Here is a 24084-nt window from a genome sequence, read left to right as displayed (position 1 = left end):
CACAGCAATAGGCACTCTGAGAAAGCGGAGGAAGCTACCCTGGAGGCCGTCAACCCTTTGCGCGGACCTCCTGGAAACACAAGAGACCGAACGCCGACAAGAGTCGGAGATCTCCAAGTAAAAACTGCAAGGCCCAAACAACCTCCAAATGGTGAAGCGTCCGTTCCCGGGGACGGGAAGGACGAAAGCCTTGTTGATAAGAAGGCAGATACCACCTTCAGAAAAAAGGAAGGGACGGGATGGAGAACAGCCCTGTCCTGGAAAAGGACAGAAGGCACAGAACACGAAGGGCCGCCAATCAGGCACCCGTCAGACATGATGGCAACAGAAACACAACTGTACAGGACAGAAGGAGTAGGGAGAACTTCTGCAACGGCTCCAAGGGAAAGATTGGAGCGCCGAGAGCTCAGTATGTAGTTCCCAGGGCTGAACCAGGGAACGGTACAGAGGAACCAAAGAGCCACTCCGTGGAAGAAGGTCATGACAGGCCCATTAGGGCCAGGAAACGCTGCAAGGGGAAGGGACAGCGCCGACACTTGACACTTCAAGTAACAGAGTCCCAGTCCAGGGTCAGGCCGGACTAGAGAAAGACAGAACCAAGGGAGAGAAAAGCAGAGTGGGGGAACGCCCCGCTTCCCACAAAACCCCAGGCAAGAACCCTAAGTCCGACAACCAAACCTGGACGAAGCACGGTCGGGAGCGAACACTAGCGTGCTCGCAGGAATCGCCTGGCAAGCGGGAGAAAACCCAATGTGATCAGGCGCAGACCAGTAACCCGGCAGAAGGGTCGGAAAAAAAACGGTCCTGTCGGCCCCCAAACAACATAGTCCCGTATCCAACCGGAGTGGGGGAGCAGAAGGACAGACGGAAGAAACCGGAAGGGTCCGCCCAGCATCTGACAGATGCCAGGACAAGACAGGCCAAAGTCCAAGTCGATGTAGCCACCACAGAAAGGAGTTCTACAGTCCCGGTGTGGGAGATCCAAGGACAATCTTGACCGAAGGGAAGTCCTCCCAAGTTACCGAGAAAGTAAGTCCAGCAGGACCATATGCCCAGAGAGGAAAGGCAATCTGCACCCAGAGCGGAAGCCCAAAAAACCAAGCCGGCGAGGAAAAGCAGTCGAGACAGAGGCCGGCATAACACCCTCCAAACCGAAAGGAGGAGTGGCAAACAGGGAAGCCACAGGACAGTTCAAAAGCCGAATCCCCGCTACTCTGTGAGACGACCTGCACACCGCCTCGCAGAAGGCGAATACCCTGAAGAAACCAAAAGTGGAGGTCCCCCGGACCTGGATAATCGAGCACCCAAGAGAAGTTGGATGACCTACCCGAGAGGAGCGGTCTGAACCTGGTAGCAGATCAGACTGAAGCGCAGAGGGCGCCAATAGGAAGGACCCATACCACACTGCATCCGAGAGGAGGAAATGGTAGTAGGCGAGGGAACTATAGTCCCGCCAGTCCAACGTAGAAGTCGAGCGGCACTGCAGACAACACTCTCGACCCCGACCGGTTGCGCGGGGAAGCAATGTCACGGGAGGACGAATGGGTACGCATCAAGGGACCCCGAACAGGTGGAAGGGCCAACGAACATGGTGGGTGCCGTCACAACGGGACCGCACCAGAGAATGAGTACCACCCAGCTCGGCGCAGTAGCGAGCCAGCAGAGCCCGTCTACGTATATACAAGATATACAGCTGTGAATACATTGGGCCTAGATTTTTGCGGCGCCCGGCCGACCAGGAGGTACCGACGGTCGGCCGGGACCTGGAGGGAGCCGGGCTGACGCATGTACTAACGGCCGCGGGTGCCAAGACAGAGGGCCGGATTGCGGCCGAGCAGGCCAAAGCCTGGGTCAAAAGTTTGCGGCACCCAGCCGACCGGAATATTAACAGTCGGCCAGGGCCTGTTGAAGCATCGCGCTCAGTGCATGCAGGCCGCGAGGGCCTTGCGTCCGGCAGCGTCTGGAGCGGGCCCCTGGCCCTAGCGCACCGGTAAAGAGGGGGGGGGAGAAACCCTGAAGTCCAGCACTGCACCCCCTGCCCTAATGGACCAGGCACCCATATAGGAGGGACAGGGGCAGCTAGCGCGGGCCCCCTGTACTTAACCACCTCCGGACCGCTGTACGCACAGACGCGTCCTGGAGGTGGTTGATTCATTCCTCCTGGACGCGCCGGCGCGTCCTCTCGCGAGACGCGAGATTTCCTGTGAACGCGCGCACACAGGCGCGCTCGCTCACAGGAACGGAAGGTAAGAGAGTTGATCTCCAGCCTGCCAGCGGCGATCGTTCGCTGGCAGGCTGGAGATGTGTTTTTTTTAACCCCTAACAGGTATATTAGACGCTGTTTTGATAACAGCGTCTAATATACCTGCTACCTGGTCCTCTGGTGGTCCCCTTTGTTTGGATCGACCACCAGAGGACACAGGTAGCTCAGTAAAGTAGCACCAAACACCACTACACTACACTACACCCCCCCCCGTCACTTATTAACCCCTTATTAGCCCCTGATCACCCCATATAGACTCCCTGATCACCCCCCTGTCATTGATTACCCCCCTGTCATTGATCACCCCCCTGTCATTGATCACCCCCCTGTAAAGCTCCATTCAGACGTCCGCATGATTTTTACGGATCCACTGATAGATGGATCGGATCCGCAAAACGCATCCGGACGTCTGAATGAAGCCTTACAGGGGCATGATCAATGACTGTGGTGATCACCCCATATAGACTCCCTGATCACCCCCCTGTAAAGCTCCATTCAGATGTCCGCATGATTTTTACGGATGCACTGATAGATGGATCGGATCCGCAAAACGCATCCGGACGTCTGAATGAAGCCTTACAGGGGCATGATCAATGACTGTGGTGATCACCCCATATAGACTCCCTGATCACCCCCCTGTCATTGATTACCCCCCTGTAAAGCTCCATTCAGATGTCCGCATGATTTTTACGGATGCACTGATAGATGGATCGGATCCGCAAAACGCATCCGGACGTCTGAATGAAGCCTTACAGGGGCGTGATCAAGGACTGTGGTGATCACCCCATATAGACTCCCTGATCACCCCCCTGTCATTGATTACACCCCTGTCATTGATCAACCCCCTGTAAAGCTCCATTCAGATGTCCGCATGATTTTTACGGATGCACTGATAGATGGATCGGATCCGCAAAACGCATCCGGACGTCTGAATGAAGCCTTACAGGGGCATGATCAATGACTGTGGTGATCACCCCATATAGACTCCCTGATCACCCCCCTGTCATTGATTACCCCCCTGTAAAGCTCCATTCAGATGTCCGCATGATTTTTACGGATGCACTGATAGATGGATCGGATCCGCAAAACGCATACGGACGTCTGAATGAAGCCTTACAGGGGCATGATCAATGACTGTGGTTATCACCCCATATAGACTCCCTGATCACCCCCCTGTCATTGATTACACCCCTGTCATTGATCAACCCCCTGTAAAGCTCCATTCAGATGTCTGCATGATTTTTACGGATGCACTGATAGATGGATCGGATCCGCAAAACGCATCCGGACGTCTGAATGAAGCCTTACAGGGGCGTGATCAATGACTGTGGTGATCACCCCATATAGACTCCCTGATCACCCCCCTGTCATTGATTACACCCCTGTCATTGATCAACCCCCTGTAAAGCTCCATTCAGATGTCTGCATGATTTTTACGGATGCACTGATAGATGGATCGGATCCGCAAAACGCATCCGGACGTCTGAATGAAGCCTTACAGGGGCGTGATCAATGACTGTGGTGATCACCCCATATAGACTCCCTGATCACCCCCCTGTCATTGATTACACCCCTGTCATTGATCAACCCCCTGTAAAGCTCCATTCAGATGTCTGCATGATTTTTACGGATGCACTGATAGATGGATCGGATCCGCAAAACGCATCCGGACGTCTGAATGAAGCCTTACAGGGGCGTGATCAATGACTGTGGTTATCACCCCATATAGACTCCCTGATCACCCCCCTGTCATTGATCACCCCCCTGTCATTGATCACCCCCCCTGTCATTGATCACCCCTCTGTAAGGCTCCATTCAGACATTTTTTTGGCCCAAGTTAGCGGAATTATTATTTTTTTTTCTTACAAAGTCTCATATTCCACTAACTTGTGTCAAAAAATAAAATCTCACATGAACTCACCATACCCCTCACGGAATCCAAATGCATTGGATATTCCAGACTTCTTCTCACGCTTTAGGGCCCCTAGAATGCCAGGGCAGTATAAATACCCCACATGTGACCCCATTTCGGAAAGAAGACACCCCCAGGTATTCCGTGAGGGGCATATTGAGTCCATGAAAGATTGAAATTTTTGTCCCAAGTTAGCGGAACGGGAGACTTTGTGAGAAAAAAATAAAAAATATCAATTTCCGCTAACTTGTGCCAAAAAAAAAAAAAATTCTATGAACTCGCCATGCCCCTCATTGAATACCTTGGGGTGTCTTCTTTCCAAAATGGGGTCACATGTGGGGTATTTATACTGCCCTGGCATTCTAGGGGCCCCAAAGCGTGAGAAGAAGTCTGGTATCCAAATGTCTAAAAATGCCCTCCTAAAAGGAATTTGGGCACCTTTGCGCATCTAGGCTGCAAAAAAGTGTCACACATCTGGTATCGCCGTACTCAGGAGAAGTTGGGGAATGTGTTTTGGGGTGTCATTTTACATATACCCATGCTGGGTGAGAGAAATATCTTGGTCAAATGCCAACTTTGTATAAAAAAATGGGAAAAGTTGTTTTTTGTCAAGATATTTCTCTCACCCAGCATGGGTATATGTAAAATGACACCCCAAAACACATTCCCCAACGTCTCCTGAATACGGCGAAACCTCATGTGTGACACTTTTTTGCAGCCTAGGTGGGCAAATGGGCCCATATTCCAAAGAGCACCTTTAGGATTTCACAGGTCATTTACCTACTTACCACACATTAGGGCCCCTGGAAAATGCCAGGGCAGTATAACTACCCCACAAGTGACCCCATTTTGGAAAGAAGACACCCCAAGGTATTCCGTGAGGGGCATGGCGAGTTCCTAGAATTTTTTATTTTTTGTCACAAGTTAGTGGAAAATGCTGATTTTTTTTTTTTTTTTTTTTTTTCATACAAAGTCTCATATTCCACTAACTTGTGACAAAAAATAAAAACTTCCATGAACTCACTATGCCCATCAGCGAATACCTTGGGGTCTCTTCTTTCCAAAATGGGGTCACTTGTGGGGTAGTTATACTGCCCTGGCATTCTAGGGGCCCAAATGTGTGGTAAGGAGTTTGAAATCAAATTCTGTAAAAAATGACCTGTGAAATCCGAAAGGTGCTCTTTGGAATATGAGCCCCTTTGCCCACCTAGGCTGCAAAAAAGTGTCACACATCTGGTATCTCCGTACTCAGGAGAAGTTGGGGAATGTGTTTTGGGGTGTCATTTTACATATACCCATACTGGGTGAGAGAAATATCTTGGCAAATGACAACTTTTCCCATTTTTTTTATACAAAGTTGGCATTTGATTAAGATATTTCTCTCACCCAGCATGGGTATATATAAAATGACACCCCAAAACACATTCCCCACCTTCTCCTGAGTACGGAGATACCAGATGTGTGACACTTTTTTGCAGCCTAGGTGGGCAAAGGGGCCCATATTCCAAAGAGCACCTTTCGGATTTCACAGGTCATTTTTTACAGAATTTGATTTCAAACTCCTTACCACACATTTGGGCCCCTAGAATGCCAGGGCAGTATAACCACCCCACAAGTGACCCCATTTTGGAAAGAAGAGACCCCAAGGTATTTCGTGATGGGCATAGTGAGTTCATAGAAGTTTTTATTTTTTGTCACAAGTTAGTGGAATATGAGACTTTGTAAGAAAAGAAAAAAAAAAAAAATCATCATTTTCCACTAACTTGTGACAAAAAATAAAAAGTTCTATGAACTCACTATGCCCATCAGCGAATACCTTAGGGTGTGTACTTTCCGAAATGGGGTCATTTGTGGGGTGTTTGTACTGTCTGGGCATTGTAGAACCTCAGGAAACATGACAGGTGCTCAGAAAGTCAGAGCTGCTTCAAAAAGCAGAAATTCACATTTTTGTACCATAGTTTGTAAACGCTATAACTTTTACCCAAACCATTTTTTTTTTACCCAAACATTTTTTTTTTATCAAAGACATGTAGAACAATAAATTTAGAGCAAAATTTATATATGGATGTCGTTTTTTTTGCAAAATTTTACAACTGAAAGTGAAAAATGTCATTTTTTTGCAAAAAAATCGTTAAATTTCGATTAATAACAAAAAAAGTAAAAATGTCAGCAGCAATGAAATACCACCAAATGAAAGCTCTATTAGTGAGAAGAAAAGGAGGTAAAATTCATTTGGGTGGTAAGTTGCATGACCGAGCAATAAACGGTGAAAGTAGTGTAGGTCAGAAGTGTAAAAAGTGGCCTGGTCTTTCAGGGTGTTTAAGCACTGGGGGCTGAGGTGGTTAATCTGCGACCGGTAAGGGGAGGGCCGGCATAACCCGTGTGTCAGGGGCAGCTAGGAGCGGGTCTCCGGCCCTATAGCAGTATTCCTCCACAGCAATCCCATGCTCACCCCCGTGCAATGTCCTATGGAGGGGCAGTGTATTGTCGCCCCGCGGTCACCAGTATGGTGGTGGTGTGGGGCTATATGATTATTGGGCAACAGCTGGATATGAGAGACAGCCCTGGAGCCAGAAAAATGGCTGTTCACCTACGGCACCCCAGGGGCCAGCCTAGGTCCAGCAGGGACCAGTATGGGGGTCCAGCACGCAGGAGACCAGGGAGGGGAACGTAGGGCTGGAGAAGCCTCTCTCTTACCACAGCCGTCTTCACCCTCGGTCCGTTCCAGCAGGGTCGCCCCTTCAGCTACTGGCACCGTAGTGGCAGGACGCTGGTAGAGGGACTTGGCGTGCGGGCGACCCTTGCGCTGGCGGGATGCAGGGGAGCTAGGCTGCCCTGGTCCACCTTGCCTTCTGTGGGGGAGGCAGCAGTGCAGATGACCGGCACTGGCGCAGCTCAACCCCAGGAGAAGCAGAGAGGTCTAGTGCGTCTCTGTTGTCCCTGATGATCTGAAGAAAAAGAAAAGAAAAAAGTAAAAATCTAAACTAAAAACCAAACAGGAGAAAAAACAGCCCTGCAGAGCAGGGAGTGTCTTGCCTCCTTCGACACTAAGCAAAAAACTGTCAGTCTCTCTCTCCAGGCTGAGGGTATAGCTGTGGAGGAGGAGCTTAACAGTTTTCACTTTGTGTCACGCCTCCTAGGGAGATGAGCTATACCCAAGGTCTTCTGTGTCCCCCAAGGAAAATGGTCGAGAAAAGGGTTTTTGTACACCGGAAGGGACTGGAGGCTGCCAATAATGATCAGAGCTCTGACAACGTATAATAATGTAACTCCCTTCCGTAGGGTGTGAAGGAGAGAGACAGTGAAGGAAGGACATATCTTCATTGATATGGAAGTCAGAGACCACCTTCGGGAGAAGAAGGAATGGGCCGGAGAACCGCCTTATCCTTGTGAAGAACCAGGAAGAGTTTTCTGCAAGAGAGCGCCCTCAACTCGGACACCCGACTGATGAATGTGATAGCCACAAGAAAAAACTACCTTCTAGGACAGGAGCCGGAGAGAGATCTCCCGCAAGGGCTCAAAGGGAGAAGACTGGAATGCTGAGAGAACTATATTCAGATCCCAAGGTGGTAAAGGACGGTACAGAGGAACAGTATGTGCCATTCCCTGAAGGAAGGTTGCCATGGGTACCAGAGGATGCTGGAAAGCTGCCCCAGGACAGAAGCGCCAAGACCTGACCCATCAAGAAACTAAGGGCTAAACCAAGGACCGTGGGGAGAGAAAAAACGGAGTGAGGGGATGTCCCGGCTTTCACAGAAGCCCAGGAAGGACCTCCAGGTCCTACAATAGATCCTGGGCAATGCAGGCTTCCTGGCCTGAATCATAGTGCGGATGACGTCCACTGAAAACCCTCTTCGCGTCAGAATGGTGGTTTCAATAGCCACGCCGTCAGCTAAATGCTGATGTAAGACCGGACCCTGTGAAAGAAGGTCGTCTCTGAGTGGCAATAACCAAGGGACGTCTCCTAGAAGGAGAACGAGGTCAGCGTACCACGCGCGATGGGGCCAATCCGGAGCTACTAAGAATGCCCTCCATCTTGATCTTCCGTAGAACCCTGGTAGAAGGGTAAGGGGAAAAACACGTATGGAGAGCGAACTCCCGCCAAGGAGATATCAGGGCGTCCATGCCGCATGCTTCCTGGACTCTTGCTCGGGAGAGAAAGGTGGCAAACTTGCGTGTAGATACCGTAGCACACCCGGACCAATAGAGGAGTCCCTGTAGGAGGGTGCCTGGAAATGGAAGACCACAAAACGAATACCCCGTTCAAATGCAGATGAGGGAAGGTAGTAACGTAGAAACTACCAAGGCATGCGGGATGGCTATGAATCATGAGCCAGACCTATTGACACTAGAAAAAAATTCAGCTCTCTCTCCAGGCTGGAGGGGGTATAGATGCCAGGGGAGGAGCCAACAGCTTTTACTAGTGTCAACGCCTCCTAGAGGACATAGCTATACCCACAGTTCCTGTATCCCCCCCAATGAATATGGGCGAGAAATGCATATTTTTGTGATAGTATGAACACTTCACCTTTGAAGGGAGTTAGGCCCCATTCACACTACTGTACTTTTGGTCCTCATTCAATTGGCATTTTTTGTGCTGTGTGCTGTCTTTATATGTCCGTTCTGTAGTCCCGCAAAAAAGATAGGACATTTTGTGGGCAAGAATAGGCATTATTACAATGGATCTGCAAAAAAAAGGAGAGCAGCACAGACGTCATCCATATTTTTTGCGGATCGCATTTTGTGGACAGCAAGATACATGAAGTCGTGTGAATGCACCCTATTGCAGTTGTCTGGTTACTACAGCACTGCATAGGCTTCTTAACCCTTTCTGCACCCTCTGCCTACAGCAGAAGTCCGGTTTTAAAATTGGCACCCGCTCGAGAGTGCCATGCCCGTTAGGTTTCTGCCATGTTAAACAGCAGTCACCCGGGACTAATGTGTGCTCAAATGCCATGGTCACAATTTAATGCATTACCGAAGCTGGGACAGCTTTCCTGCACCGAGATCAGGGAAGCTGTTCCTTTGTGGTGATAGGACGTAGAAAATTGCGAATCGCGCATTATTTTTTTTTCTGTTACAGTGTTCACCGCATAGGAGATTTTAATTTTTTTTTTTATAGTTTGGGCTTTTTTGGACGCAGCGATATCAAATATGTTTATTTATTGTTTATATATTTTATATGTAAAATTGGGAAAGGGAGCGATTTAAACGTAATATTTTGGTGTGTGTTTTTTTTAAAACTTTTTATTTAACCACTTCCCGACTGCCCATTGACTATAGACGTCCTGGGTGGGCCGGCTTATCTCTGATCGGACGTTCTGGAACATCCTTTCAGAAATGGCAGCTGCACGCTAATCATGTCAGTGACAGCAGGGCACCCCAGAGAGAAGGCAGGGACCATTCCTGGGTGTCCCTGCCTTCTAGATCACTGTATACACAGCGCTCAACGATGTGCTGCTTCCTGTTCCGACCCGGCGGTCGTGTTACCGACAGGGGAGTGCAGGAGCTGCCCAGTCTTCCACAGACCTCGATCAGCGCTGCACTGAGGCTGTACAGCGCAGTATTATGCTGTACAGCCTCTCTGGTGGGTGTATTTCCACTGTAACTGGGGCTACTATGTCAGCCATAGTTACAGGAGAAATCAATAGTGAAAAAAAAAAAAAAAGTTAAGTTAAATGTCACCCAGAGGTCTTGTATAACCTTATGGGGGACACAAAGTATAAAAAAAAAAAAAAGGTTCACATGTAAAAAAATAAAAATAAAATAAATAGACATATTTGGTATGCCTTCTCCCAGACTGTAGCGCTGTCCAATCGCAGCGCAGAGCTTACAGCCTGGGAGGTCTTTTTTCTCTCTGCAGCTCTGTGCTGCGATTGGACAGCGCTACAGTCTGGGAGAAGGAACACCCAGGGTGAAACAGGGCAGACTCCACCTAGTAGAACCAAAGCAGTGAAGATACCGGAGGACACAGCGGGCGAACGGAGCGGCGCCCAGTGATAATAGTAAGTGCAGTGAGATCCCGGAGCGCCGCTCTATGTAGCCTGATAATTATCTTACAATGTTTGGACCGATGAAAGGTCCTCTTTAAAATATAACTGTACATATACCACATGGCGAACGCTGTAAAAGGAAAAAATAAAAATAAAATCTAAACGTCCAATTTGCTATTTTTTTTGTTGCTTCACCTACCCCAATTTTTTTATAAAATGTGATAAAAAAAGCCACACCCACCGACTAAGCAAAGTGATGAATATAATAGCAAATCAGCAACTTTTTCCCCCCGTTACACCATTCACCGTATGGGATCAATATTTTTATATTTGGATAGTAGGGGCGTTTTTATTCTAGGGAAAGGGGGAGGATTTAAAAGGTTTATATTTTATATCTATATCTCTATCTATATTTGCCCCTCTAGGCGGCTACAATATTCAGTAGTTAGATTTATTTTAGCTTATACTCTTAATTCCATAGAACTAAAGTTTGAGCTCAATTTGCAGTTAACCTATCTATGTTGGTCTACCACCTGCAGGCCTCCATAGGAACTGCAGCTCTAATACACTGGGTCTCTTCAGAGAGACTCAGCGCATTGGAAAGAAGGACTGGCTTCCCCGATCGATACTTTTGTACCCAGATAGATTTGATACCGGGATTTGCTATTTGCCGATACTAGGCTGCGCTGACTAGTATCACTAAGAGAACATGGCATGCGCAGCCCTCATGTTATCCTGAGCCCCACTGTGCACAGCTGCAGCTGGCCACCAAAGAGAACAGAGAGGAGTAGGAGGGGAGGGACTGTGGCCACCGCGGCACCAATGAATATCATTTATGACTGAATACGAATGTAGGCTGCCCACGGTTCGCAGCAGGCAGTCTTAGAGCCTGGGTGCCGTGTATGCGATATGGCCGGCACCCGCAGCCTACTTTTGTATTTAGGCATAAATTATATTCATTGGTGGCGCAGTGGCCACAGCCCCTCCTCTCCTACTCCCCAGTATTATATTAATTGCGCCCCCCCCCATCCACAGTATTATAGTCATTGTTGGGGCAGTACGCCCCAGCTGGACCTTAGATTGGTTACCATGGAAGCCAGGATGCTGCTGAAGCCATGGCAAGCTCCCTGCTGCTGTGTGCACAAAGCACAGGGCAGCAGGGAGAGTGTAAAGTCCTATTCACCCTAATAGAGCTCTATCAGGGTGAATAGGACAAGGGTTCTAGCCCCTAAGGGGGCTAATAGTTAGCAAGTAAAAAAATAAAATGAAAAAATTACATTTTGAAATCAACCCCCTTTCCTAATTTTACATACAAAAATATAAACACAATAAGAAAATAAATATATTACATATCGCCACATCTGAAAAAAGGAGATTTTTGTGAAACTCACCTGTAAAATCTTTTTCTCGTCTTTTCCATTGGGGGACACAGACCATGGGTATAGCTTAGAGATATTAGTAGGAGGGACACTATGCAAATGAAAGAGCTCCTCCTCCTCAGGCTATACCCCCTGACTCCACCAGGAGGAACTCAGGCGTTGCACAAGCAGTAGGAGAAGGAGCAAGAAAAAATTATGGAAACCATCGGACCCAGCCATAAGGTCCAACCATAAACAGAAACTGAACTGAAGACCCCTCCTGCAACAGGCAGAATGGGTGGGAGCTGTGTCCCCCAATGGAAAAGACGAGAAAAAGATTTTACAGGTGAGTTTCACAAAAATCTCCTTTTCTCGTACTTTTTTCCATTGGGGGACACAGACCATGGGACGTCTTAAAGCAGTCCATGGGGTGGGAAAAAAAAAACCTCAGCACCGCCAGGAGGAACGTCCAACGGTCAAACAGGAACCACAGCCTGCAAAACCCTGCGGCCAAAGACCGCATCAGCCGAAGCCAGTGATGCAACTGATAAACTTCGTAAAGGTATGTAAGGACGACCAGGTGGCCGCCTTACACAGCTGAGACGCACAGGCACGATTGCGTCTTGCCCAGGAAGCCCCCCACCGCCCTAGTGGAGTGAGCGGTAATCCTAGCCGGGGGAACTCTACCAAAAGCGCGATAACCCGCGGAAATAGCCGAGCAGATCCAGAGCGTCATGAACGGCGGACGGAAGCAGTAGCCGCTAGATACACCTTCAGGGCCCGTACGACATCCAGGGAATGCAGTTCCTTGGGTTAGCCGGAGAAGGGCAAAAGGAAGGCAGGACAAGATCCTCATTAAGGTGGAAGGGAGAGACCACCTTGGGCAAAAAGGAGGGGACCGGACGGAGCACAACCTTATCCTGGTGGAAAACCAGAAAAGGCTCCTGACAGGAAAAAGCGGCCAGCTCCGACACCAGTCTGATTTAAAAGCTTGTGATGGGATTTGAACTCACAGCTTCTGCATAATAGCCCAGAACTTTAATCACTACGCTATGTAGCTGTATTAGAAGTTATGGCCACAAGGAAGACCACTTTCCAGGTGAGAACAGTCAGAGAGACCCCCCTCAAAGGCTCGAAGAGGGCCGACTGCAGAGCGCGCAGGGCCAAATTGAGATCCCAAGGAGACAAAGGGGGAACATACGGGGAAACCGAATGTGCCACCCCCTGAAGAAAGGTCTTCACAGGACCCATAAGAGCAAGGGACCTCTGCAAAAAAAGACGGCCAGCGCCAAAACCTGACCTTACAGGGAACTAAGAGACAGTCCCTGCTCAAGCCCAGACTGAAGAAAAGACAGTACCATCGGGATGGAAAAGCGAAGGGGAGGGAACCTGGAACTCTCACAAAAGGACAGGAAGGCCTTCCAGGTACGATAGTAAATCCGGGAGGAAGAAGACTTCCTCGCTCTGATCGTGGTCCTAATCACTGAATCCGAGAACCCCCTCTTCTTCAGGATGGCGGTTTCAACAGCCACGCCGTTAAACGAAGAGACCGTAAATTCTGGTGGAAGAGCGGGCCCTGAGACAGTAGGTCCTGTCTGTCGGGTAGAGGCCATGGGGCGTCCGCCAGCATCCGAGCCACGTCCGAAAACCACGTGCGGCGAGGCCACCCTGGGGCGATGAGAACGGTCGGGATCACTTCCGCCTCGATCTTGCGTAGAACCTTTGGTAGGAGAGGAAAAAATAGGGGAGGCTGAAGTCCTGCCACGGAGACACCTGCACGTCCATCCGTACGCCTTCGGATCTCGGGCGCGAGCCAGGACACTGGGAGCTTGTTGTTGAACCTGGACGCCATTAAGTCCACATCCGGACGGCCCCATCTGTGGCAGATTTCTTCGAACACTTCTGGATGCAGAGACCACTCGCCTGGATCCACCTTGTTGCGGCTTAGAAAGTCCGCTGTCCAGTTGTTCACTCCTGGAATGTAAACTGCTGACAACACTGGAACGTGCGTCTCCGCCCACGTCAGAATTCTCGTCACCTCCTGCATCACCATCCGGCTGCGGGTCCCGCCCTGATGGTTGATGTAGGCCATGGCCGTGGCATTGTCCGATTGAATCCTCACTGGGAGGCCCGCAAGGAGAGGGGTCCAATGGGAGAGAGAGAGAGAGCGGAAAATCACCCTCAGTTCCAGAATGTTGATTGGAAGGCGAGACTCTGCCGCCGACCAAATACCTTGAACCGTGTGAGACTGGAGAACGCCGCTCCAACCCAGGAGGCCGGCATCGGTGGTGACGACCGTCCAGGAGAAAAGGAGAAAGGATCTCCCCGACCTCAGGTTCAATGGGGATAGCCACCAACGGAGAGCTGCCCGAACCCGCTGAGACAAGCGGATGCGATCGTCTAGACCCTGAGAGGTTTTTGTCCCAGAGGGAAAGGATCTCCTGTTGTAACAAGCAAGTGTGAAACTGGGCATATGGAACGGCTTCGAAAGAGGCCACCATAAGACCCAGGACCCGCATGCATTCCCGTATGGAGAGGAACTGGGATCGCAGTAGATTCGACACTGCCCCCTGGATCTGGGAGGACTTGGAGGGTGGCAGGAACACTCTGGCGGACAAGGTGTCCAAAAACCATTCCCAGGAAGGGGAGCTTCTGGGATGGGAGCAAAGAGGACTTTGGAAAATTGATTATCCAGCCGAACTGTTCCAGAGTCTGAACAGTGATCCGGACGCTGTCCTCGGCCTGCGGAAGCGAGGGGGCTTTTATCAGGATATCGTCCAGATAGGGCAGCAAAGGAATGCCCCTGGTACGAAGAAGCGCCATGATCGGTGCCAGGATCTTGGTAAAGACCCGAGGGGCGGTTGCCAACCCGAAAGGAAGGGCGACAAACAGAGTGACGAGCCCCAATGGCGAAGCGCAGGAATCGTTGGTGAGATTCTGCGATCGGAACATGCAGATAAGCGCCATGGATGTCCACGGACGCGAGGAACTCCCCTGGAAGAAAATAAATAATAACGGAGCGGAGGGAGAAAAAACGTTCCGGTGGTCTGGACGCGAACTCCAGACGTTACAATCTCTAGAGCCCATGCGTCCTGAACATGAGTCCAAATCTGCTGATAAGAAAGCAGGCGGCCCCCCACCACAAGGGGTGGGGGCGCCACTTCATGCAGAAGATTGCTTGGGAGCGGAAGGGCGGGTCGACTGTGTCCTCGGGCGCCAGGTAGGCTGGGGTTTGAAAGAGGGCTACTTGCGGGAGTCCTGTGACCCTCCTGCAGAGGAAGCAGGCGACGACTTGTTCGCAGAGAAGCGGCGAAAGGACTGGTACCGAGAACCGGAAGTCCTCGCCCGAAAGGGTGCTTAGCCCTAGCCTGAGGAAGGTGAGTGCTTTTGCCCCTAGTAGCGGCAGAGATGAACTCATCCCGTTGAGCCCCAAAAAGTCTGGAACCCTCAAAGGGGAGGTACGCAAGGGAACGCTTGGAGGAAGCGTCAGCATCCCATACCTTCAACCAGACCTCCCTGCGTTGAATGACCGAGAGGGCCGAAACGCGGGCAAAAAAGGGACCAATGTCCATGGAAGCCTCACAGAGGAATTTGGAGGCCTGAGACATCTGGAGAATCAAATCCAGCGTGTCCGCCGACGCACCTTGGTCCGCCAGGTCCTGGTGATGGCGCTGCAGCCACATTGAGAGAGCTCTGGCCACCCATGCCAAAGCAAAGGCAGGTCGCTGGGACGTGCCTGCCAGTGAGAATATGGATTTTGCCAGAGAATCTAGGCGTCTGTCCACAGCGTCCTGCAGAGAGGAGCCGTCCAGGACAGGGAGGGCCGTGTTTTTGGCCAACCTGGCTACCGGGGGGTCCACCCTAGGGGGAGAAGACCACTTCTCCACGCTGTCCGCCGGGAAAGGATAGAGAGTATCCATGCGTTTTGTGGCGGAAAACTACTGATTAGGACGGGTCCATGCCCTGGCTATGACAGCGGAAAATTCCTCATGGACCGGAAAGACAGCAGCCTCCGGTTTTTTGGGAGGAAAAAGGGCGAACTCCCTCCTAGTGGAAGGAGGAGAATCCCCTTGGAGATTAAAGGTGTCACGGACAGCCGCTACTAGATCAGCCACCATGGTGGAGAGCTTTGGCGGAAGGTCCCGCTCCGTGACCTCGTCCAAGCCGGACAATTCCCTTTCAGACCTGCGCTCCCTAAGGGGGGGGGGGAGAGGAGTCTGAGCAAGCTTCTAGCCGAGGGTGAGAAGCGGAGTCATCCGAGGAGGGATGCTGTTGCTCACGCTGCCTCTTAGTAGTTAGGCGTCCTCTGCAGGAACCACTGTGAGGGGACGGAGTGGTTGGCGCCGCAGGATTGGAAACGGACATACGTTCTATGAAAGACATGGCTGCCTTGGCGAACAGGGCCAAATCAGCGGCCGCGCTGGACATGGCAGATGCCCAAGCGGGGGCCGCAGGCTCCGCAGTGACCGGGGGGGGGGGGGGGGGGGGGGGCTGGACTGGGCAAGAGAAGGGGGAGAAAGGTGATTCTGTCCAGAGGCAGGGCAGGAGGCACAGGCACCAGTGACCGAAAGTGGGAGCAGACACTCCAACAGGACCCCATTGGGGTCTGAGAAGAGGTCTTACCGGACTTAGTCTTAGGCATGATGGTCTCTTCACAAAAGTGACTGGAATCAGTACAGAGAGAAAAAATCATACCGCTCAGGCATCCAGAGAGGAGCGGGGGAGTAGCCGTTCAGTGTGAGAAGCTTCTCAGCAGCAGCAGGAAGGAGCCGGAGGTCCGATTAGGCTCCGCCCCCCCCCCCCCCCCCCCCCCTCACTGTGTAAAGAAGGGAAAGAAAATGGCCCCCGGCGCCGCTCAGCGTGGAAAAAACTAAAGTAAGGCGTCCCCAGCAAGGGGGATGGCAAGCCCAGAGAAGCGGAGACCGGAGGGGGAAGTGCTCAGAGACATGATATGCCGGCAGAGAAGGAGCAGGGACATCCAGAGACGCCTGCCCAGTTAAGTGCCTCCATGACCCTTGCGCCCCAGACAGAACAACAATGCCACCTAGATCCCCATTCACCCAGGAGGCCCATAGGTCTCAGAGCAGAGAGGTAGGGAGGGAGGGGGGAGACACAGAGGACATGGCTGCCTTGCAGCTTCATACTTATCTGCTCCTGCAGATCTTCTCCCTCGACTCCAGGACCAGCAGGGATGCACCTCTTCAGACATCTGCCTCCTTCTCAGGAGTGCAGTGCTCTGGAGGAGGGTGGCAGCAGGTGACCCAGGAGCTGGTGGGATGCCGGAGCTGACAGGTCGAGCCCGGATCCACTTGCCTTCTTGGGGGATAATGGAGGCAGCCTGGCAACGTCCAACAAACGGCGGCGGGCACTCCATGGGGGACCAGGAAGGCGCAATGCCGACCTGCGTCCCCAGCTGGAAGAAAAATAACAAAAAGGGAGACGAATGAAAGTGTCAACCTCCTTCACCAGACACTAAGCAAAGACTGAGTTCCTCCTGGTGGAGTCGGGGGGTATAGCCTGAGGAGGAGGAGCTCTTTCATTTGCATAGTGTCCCTCCTACTAATATCTCTAAGCTATACCCATGGTCTGTGTCCCCCAATGGAAAAAAGTACGAGAAAGTCTGAATTATTAAAATATAAAAAAATATCTCCTATGCCTTGAACGCTGTAACAGAAAAAAATAAATACATAAAAAAAACACGTAATTCACCATTTTTTGGTCACCTTGTCCCCCCAAAAAAATTAGGGTAGGACTGTTCTATTATGGGCCAGACGTTCCATAAAATGCATAATGCACAAAACTTTTTTGTGTTTTTATTTTTTTCGCGTGGTATCGAATATCGCAATACGTTTTTATGGTATCGAAACCGAATCAATATTTTGGTATCGTGACAACCCTACACTGAAGGGGGTAAGGCTGATACCCGATGCACATCGGTACGGGGGCAGGTTTTGTCAGATACGGCCCTAGTGAAAGCACAATTACTCTGGCTGTTGCACAGGTGATGACACGTCGCCAACATGCGACTGTTGCAACTGGAAAACAGAGACCTGCCAAGAGGTGGTGGTGTGGGATGTCAGGTAAGTAATCATCTATTCTTTATTACAGGTCAATCCCTTGAGTTGTCTGGTTTCCTCTTGACACTACACAACCCCTTTAACAATTCTGTCTGTATTTATTAGAATTTGCATGGTAAGACAATAAAAAGCCTGCGGGTACAAGCCCTGCTTCCTAACCTAAGACCATAATAAACCTACTTTTGTGAGCTCTGTCTTCAATGTCTTTCTGCAGACTCAACACACTGGTTAAATTGATAACCCTCCTCCTTGGTGCAGAAGCTGCAGTCATTGTTCTGTCTATCCCGGTATCATCCATCTCCACATCAGACTCTGCACGTGGCCTCTTCTTCCTACATGAAAATCATAACTTGGTAGATTTAAGTGGACACTAACTTTAAACATTACTAGTGCAATCATCACAGAATATGTGATATGTAGCAACTTTGTAATGCACATACTGTACTTTATACGAGCGTGTCCCTTGTGGGAATCACGCTCCATGTGAGAGAGATCGTGTGGTCTGGAATACAGAAATGCACGGCATTATCATGATTTATAATGCTGTGAACCTCTGTGTGACCTTTCTGTAAGGGAATCATACTGACATAAAGCTGTCAGTATGATTCTGTTACAGAAAGGCCAGGCACAGGCATACGCAGCATGACCAATCATGATAATGCCGTGCGTTTCTGTAGTCCAGACTGCATGATCCCTCTCTCACATGGAGTGCGATTCCCGCAAGGGACACACTGGTGTGAAAGAGCCCTCACTGCTAAGTCTACAGTGGGATGCGAAAGTTTGGGCAACCTTGTTAATCGTTATGATTTTCCTGTATAAATCGTTGGTTGTTACGATAAAAAATGTCAGTTAAATATATCATATAGGAGACACACACAGTGATATTTGAGAAGTGAAATGAAGTTTATTGGATTTACAGAAAGTGTGCTATAATTGTTTAAACACAATTAGGCAAGTGCATAAATTTGGGCACTGTTGTCATTTTATTGATTCCAAAACCTTTAGAACTAATTATTGGAACTCAAATTGCCTTGGTAAGCTCCGTGACCCCTGACCTACATACACAGGTGAATCCAATTATGAGAAAGAGTATTTAAGGGGGTCAATTGTAAGTTTCCCTCCTCTTTTAATTTTCTCTGAAGAGTAGCAACATGGGGGTCTCAAAACAACTCTCAAATGACCTGAAGACAAAGATTGTTCACCATCATGGTTTAGGGGAAAGGTACAGAAAGCTGTCTCAGAGATTTCAGCTGTCTGTTTCCACAGTTAGGAACATATTGAGGAAATGGAAGACCACAGGCTCAGTTCAAGTTAAGGCTCGAAGTGGCAGACCAAGAAAAATCTCGGATAGACAGAAGCGACGAATGGTGAAAACAGTCAGAGTCAACCCACAGACCAGCACCAAAGACCTACAACATCATCTTGCTGCAGATGGAGTCACTGTGCATCGTTCAACCATTCGGCGCACTTTACACAAGGAGATGCTGTATGCGAGAGTGATGCAGAGGAAGCCTTTTCTCCACCCACAGCACAAAAAGTGCCGCTTAAGGTGGGATAAAGCACATTTGGACAAGTCAGCTTCATTTTGGAATAAGGTGCTGTGGGCTGATGAAATTAAAATTGAGTTATTTGGCCATAACAAGGGGCGTTATGCATGGAGGAAAAAGAACACAGCATTCCAAGAAAAACACCTGCTACCTACAGTAAAATATGGTGGTGGTTCCATAATGCTGTGGGGCTGTGGGGCCAGTGCAAGGACTGGGAATCTTGTCAAAGTTGAGGGACACATGGATTCCACTCAGTATCAGCAGATTCTGGAGACCAATGTCCAGGAATCAGTGACAAAGCTGAAGCTGCGCCGGGGCTGGATCTTTCAACAAGACAACGACCGTAAACACTGCTCAAAATCCACTAAGGCATTTATGCAGAGGAACAAGTATAACGTTCTGGAATGGCCATTTCAGTCCCCAGACCTGAATATAATTTAAAATCTGTGGTGTGACTTAAAGAGAGCTGTCCATGCTCGGAAGCCATCAAACCTGAATGAACTAAAGATGTTTTGTAAAGAGGAATGGTCCAAAATACCTTCAACCAGAATCCAGACTCTCATTGGAACCTACAGGAAGCGTTTAGAGGCTGTAATTTCTGCAAAAGGAGGATCTACTAAATATTGATTTAATTTCTTTTTTGTGGTGCCCAAATTTATGCACCTGCCTAATTTTTTTTAAACATTTATAGCACACTTTCTGTAAATCCAATAAACTTCATTTCACTTCTCAAATATCACTGTGTGTGTCTCCTATATGATATGTTTAACTGACATTTTTTATCGTAACAACCAACGATTTATACAGGAAAATCATGACGATTAACAAGGTTGCCCAAACTTTCGCATCCCACTGTATATCCGTGATATGTCCCTATTGGGACTGCAAAAAGGGAAGGGCAGAAAATTTTTTGATTTTTTGTACTCACCGTAAAATCCTTTTCTCGTAGTAGGCATTGGGGGACACAGCACAATGGGTATATGTCCAACTACCACTAGGAGGCGACACTAGACATAAAAAGTGTTGGCTCCTCCCCGTTGGGCTATACCCTCTCCACAGGCACTAGGCTAATCAGTTTGTACCAAAAGCAGTAGGAGAGAAGAAAGGCAAGGAACCAACAACTCCCGTACCGGAAAAGATCAAGAGATCAGCCCGGAGAAGCAGAAGTAAAAAACATAGGGTGGGATCTGTGTCCCCCATTGCCTACTACGAGAAAAGGATTTTACGGTGAGTACAAAAAATCAAATTTTCTCGTGCATGGCATTGGGGACACAGCACCATGGGATGCCCAAAGCAGTCCCCGAGGGTGGGAAAAGGACATCCATGCCACCGGTTGGGCATACAGGTGCGGGAGAACCATGTGACTCAACAGGAGGAAAACACAGAATAGGCAAGAAGCCTCATAAGGGAGAAACCCCAATGAAGCAACAGCGAAGACTGCCCGCACCCCAGGACAAATACCTGGGAGAAGGACCCAAATGCAAGAAGAAGGCAAAAGGGAAACACCCAGCTCATCCAAAGGCTGGAGAGAAGGCAGGACAGCACCACGTATTGGAGCTACCCAACATTCTAATTGACTCAGGCAAAAGCACTAACACCCTGAGGTCAACCCCTGACAGGCCAGGGGAACAAGGGAACATGGACTCACTGAAAGCCAAACAAGTGAGGGAAGCCCTAGCAAGGCTCACATGAGAAGGGAGCGCAAAACAGGTGATTAAGATAAGCGCCCTAATGAAAGGAGAAAACCCCAAAGACGCTAAGGGAAACCGCCAACCCTTGGAAAGGGAAGGGGTTGTAAGTAAATGCCAGGAAAAGAGAAAAGATAAGACCGGCATCACAAAATCAGGAGACGAGGAACGAGCCCCTGAAAACAAAATATCACTGAGAAGCGCAAGACCGGAGAAACTCTGGCCAAACGAAGTATCAGGGAAAATCTCAGCAGGGACACACTGGAGTGAGGGAAGCCATAGCAAGGCTCACAATGAAGTGAGCAGGTCTCCCCCCACCGCAAAGCAGGTGATGAAGTTAAGCGCCCTATTGAAAGGTGAAAACCCCAAAGGCGCTAAGGGAAACCGCCAACCCTTGGAAAGGGAGGGGGTTTGCAAGTAAAGGCCAGGAAAAAAAAGATAAGATAAGATAAGATAAGACCTGCATCCCAAAACCAGGAGACGAGGAACGAGCCTCTGAAAACAAAATATCGCTGAGAAGCGCAAGACCGGAGAAACTCCCAACAATGCAGGCCCAGGAAATCTCAGCAGGGACACACTGGACTGAGAGACATGGGAGGAGAAGGAGAGTACTCCCAACAATCTAAGGAGGAAGATTCTACAAACAGGAGGAAGTTACTCCTGAAGGAGACCATAAGGTAGAAATGCAAAGCGTAGCACAAAACCACTCAGGTACCAGGTACTTGAATTGGGAGGATGGGAAGATCGACAAGAATCCCAAGAGGTCCACAAGGCTATTGGAACCCACAAGGGGAACAATCAACCCAGGTTCCCCCAAACAACGATCATACAGAATCTGTGTGGTCCATGAACGGGTACAGGGACTCCAGGAAGGAGTACCCGGTATGGGCTCACAAGGAACCAGGAACTGAACCACCAGAGGACAACGAAAGCCAGAATATCCAAGAAAAAATGAAAAGAACCACCATATGGGAAGGGATTGGTCATGGACAACTAGCCATTCTAAGAATAGTGGCTAGCAATCTGTATACATTGTCCCGGGGAGGGCAAGTACAGCGGCTTGGGTTGTACCACTAAATCGACAGACACCCATACGCATAAGGAATGGCGAAGTCGCTTTAAAGAAACTGGGAGTGACTACACGAAAACGGGTTTTTTGTGAAACTCACCTGTAAAATCTCTTTCTCGCGGGGTTCATTGGGGGACACAGGACCGTGGGTATAGCTTGCTGCTGCCACTAGGAGGCGACACTAGGCTGAAAAGTGATAACTCCTCCCCTGCAGGCTATACCCCCTCCAGCCTGGAGAGAGCATATCAGTTTGTGCCCAAGCCATAGGAGTAGGAGAAAATAACCATACGGTAAACAACCAACAACTGACCAACGCCAGTCGGATCAAACCAGAACTGGGGCCATACTGGCTCCACAACCGCCAACAATCACAGCAAACAGAAATTACTGGGTGGGAGCTGTGTCCCCCAATGAACCCCGCGAGAAAGAGATTTTACAGGTGAGTTTCACAAAAATCTCGTTTTCTCGCTGGTATCATTGGGGGACACAGGACCGTGGGACGTCCTAAAGCAGTCCACAGGGAGGGAACAAATCACATGCCCATGGAGAAAAAACGCCCTCGAGGATGCGTAACTCACTGCCGCCTGCAAGAATTTGCTGCCTGGAACAGTATCCGCCGGTGCCTAGGAAGGCACCCGGTAAGACTTGATGAACGTGTGCCCGGAAGACCAAGATACTGCCTTCCACACTGGAAGCTACTGCATGAAGGAGATGGACCCGAGAAGCGCCGACCGCTGGTCGGGTGGGCCAAGACTCAGCTGGGCGTTGCCTACCCGAGGGCGGAATGCCCGAGCAACTGTTGAACGGATCTATCTGGAAAACATCCTTGGAGGCAGTCAGCCTTGACAAGGACCCCAGGATAAGGATTGGTAGAAGTCCGTAGGGCTGTAAGCGCTAGACAAGGACAAGCAAGCTCAGAGGCCAAAACACATGGCTGATGGAGAGCTCGGTCCGTGTACTACGAGGGAGAAAGAAGAGAAACCCATGTCTGTGAGGTGTGGAAAGGCGACCACCTTCTGCGAAAAAAGAGGATCCTGGACGGAACACTGCCCTATGTTCATACTTAAAGAAAAAAATACGTACAAGAAAAGCGTATCAACTCAGAGAAAAAATAAATAAATAAATAAATAAATAACGCCACCAAACAGCTGGCTCCTGGCCGCAGCTGTGGAAGTAGAACTAAAAGGCCAAGTCCGTAGGATTCACCTCTGGTCCAGAGAAGCTGCCTGAGAATCACTAAGAAACAAACGCCTGAGCCAGGCGTGCCCCACTGCAGGCCAAAGTATCAATACCACACGGGAAAGGTAAAGTAAAGCCAATGTGAGCACCGCTAGTGATGGGAAGCCCCGTCAGTGACCATATTTCAACAAAGCGGCAAGGCTGCCTGGAAGGGCAGATGAGTGGAACAAAGATGAGAGAAAAACTCTTGCCGGGTGAAGTTCGACTACGCTCCACCCGTCTTGGGAAGGCTCTCAGTCCACCCCCGGAATGAGCAGTGAAAGAACAACCACCATTGGCTTGAGGTGACGTAGATATCACTGACATCTGAAGAGAGGTAGCACCAATGGCGTTACGGTATGACTACTAGAATCCAGGTCCCGCTTAGAACGGCAATCTAGTGTTGACGAGTGCCGTAGGGACTGATCTACCCAGTAGAACCCACTCAAAAAGTAGGTGCTGATCAGCCATGGTGACTACACCATCGCCACACCCGAGCTGACGACAGAAGGACAACAGTTAATAATAATAATGAAGAAAGACCGGCACTCACTGTAGTCTTCAACAAAAGATGATGTCTTTATTGGTTACATACAATACTCTGTGACGCGTTTCGGCTCACATCAAGAGCCTTTCTCAAACATATGGATATGGATTAGATGTGGCAGAAGGACAACAGTTGTCAGAGCCACGGACCCTTATTGGTAGTAAACCAGAAAGAGGCCAGAACTAAAGCCCATTCCCATGTGAGACTGGAGCTCTACAGCGTCTAGTGTTGATGCGATACTCCGCCTGAAGGGGAGGCCCTACAAGGGAAGCCCCAAGAGTAATGCTCACGCCATACTCCCGCCGAGGAGTAGGCCACACCGTAGAGGTCACTGATTCTCGTGTTAGAGGAATCTGTTGCCTGACGAAAGAACTGTGCAGAAGGAACCTTAGCATGTAATGGTGACTCAAAC

The 24084-nt window shown here is 49.7% G+C and overlaps 1 protein-coding gene across 3 annotated transcripts in view; it reads right to left on the bottom strand.

Moving 5' to 3' along the window:
• Positions 1-24084, bottom strand: part of MLH1 (mutL homolog 1) — a 148799-nt gene that overhangs the window by 39577 nt on the left and 85138 nt on the right. For all 3 annotated transcript variants that reach the window (XM_040431919.1, XM_040431920.1, XM_040431921.1), the window contains one exon: positions 17784-17935. In XM_040431919.1, coding sequence (XP_040287853.1) covers positions 17784-17935 — 152 coding nt within the window. The remainder of the gene's footprint in view (positions 1-17783; positions 17936-24084) is intronic.

Source organism: Bufo bufo, chromosome 5 (genome assembly GCF_905171765.1).
Source record: "Bufo bufo chromosome 5, aBufBuf1.1, whole genome shotgun sequence".
Taxonomy (NCBI): Eukaryota; Metazoa; Chordata; class Amphibia; order Anura; family Bufonidae; genus Bufo; species Bufo bufo.
Note: the sequence above shows the minus strand (reverse complement) of the source record. Positions and strands in the feature narration are given on the sequence as shown.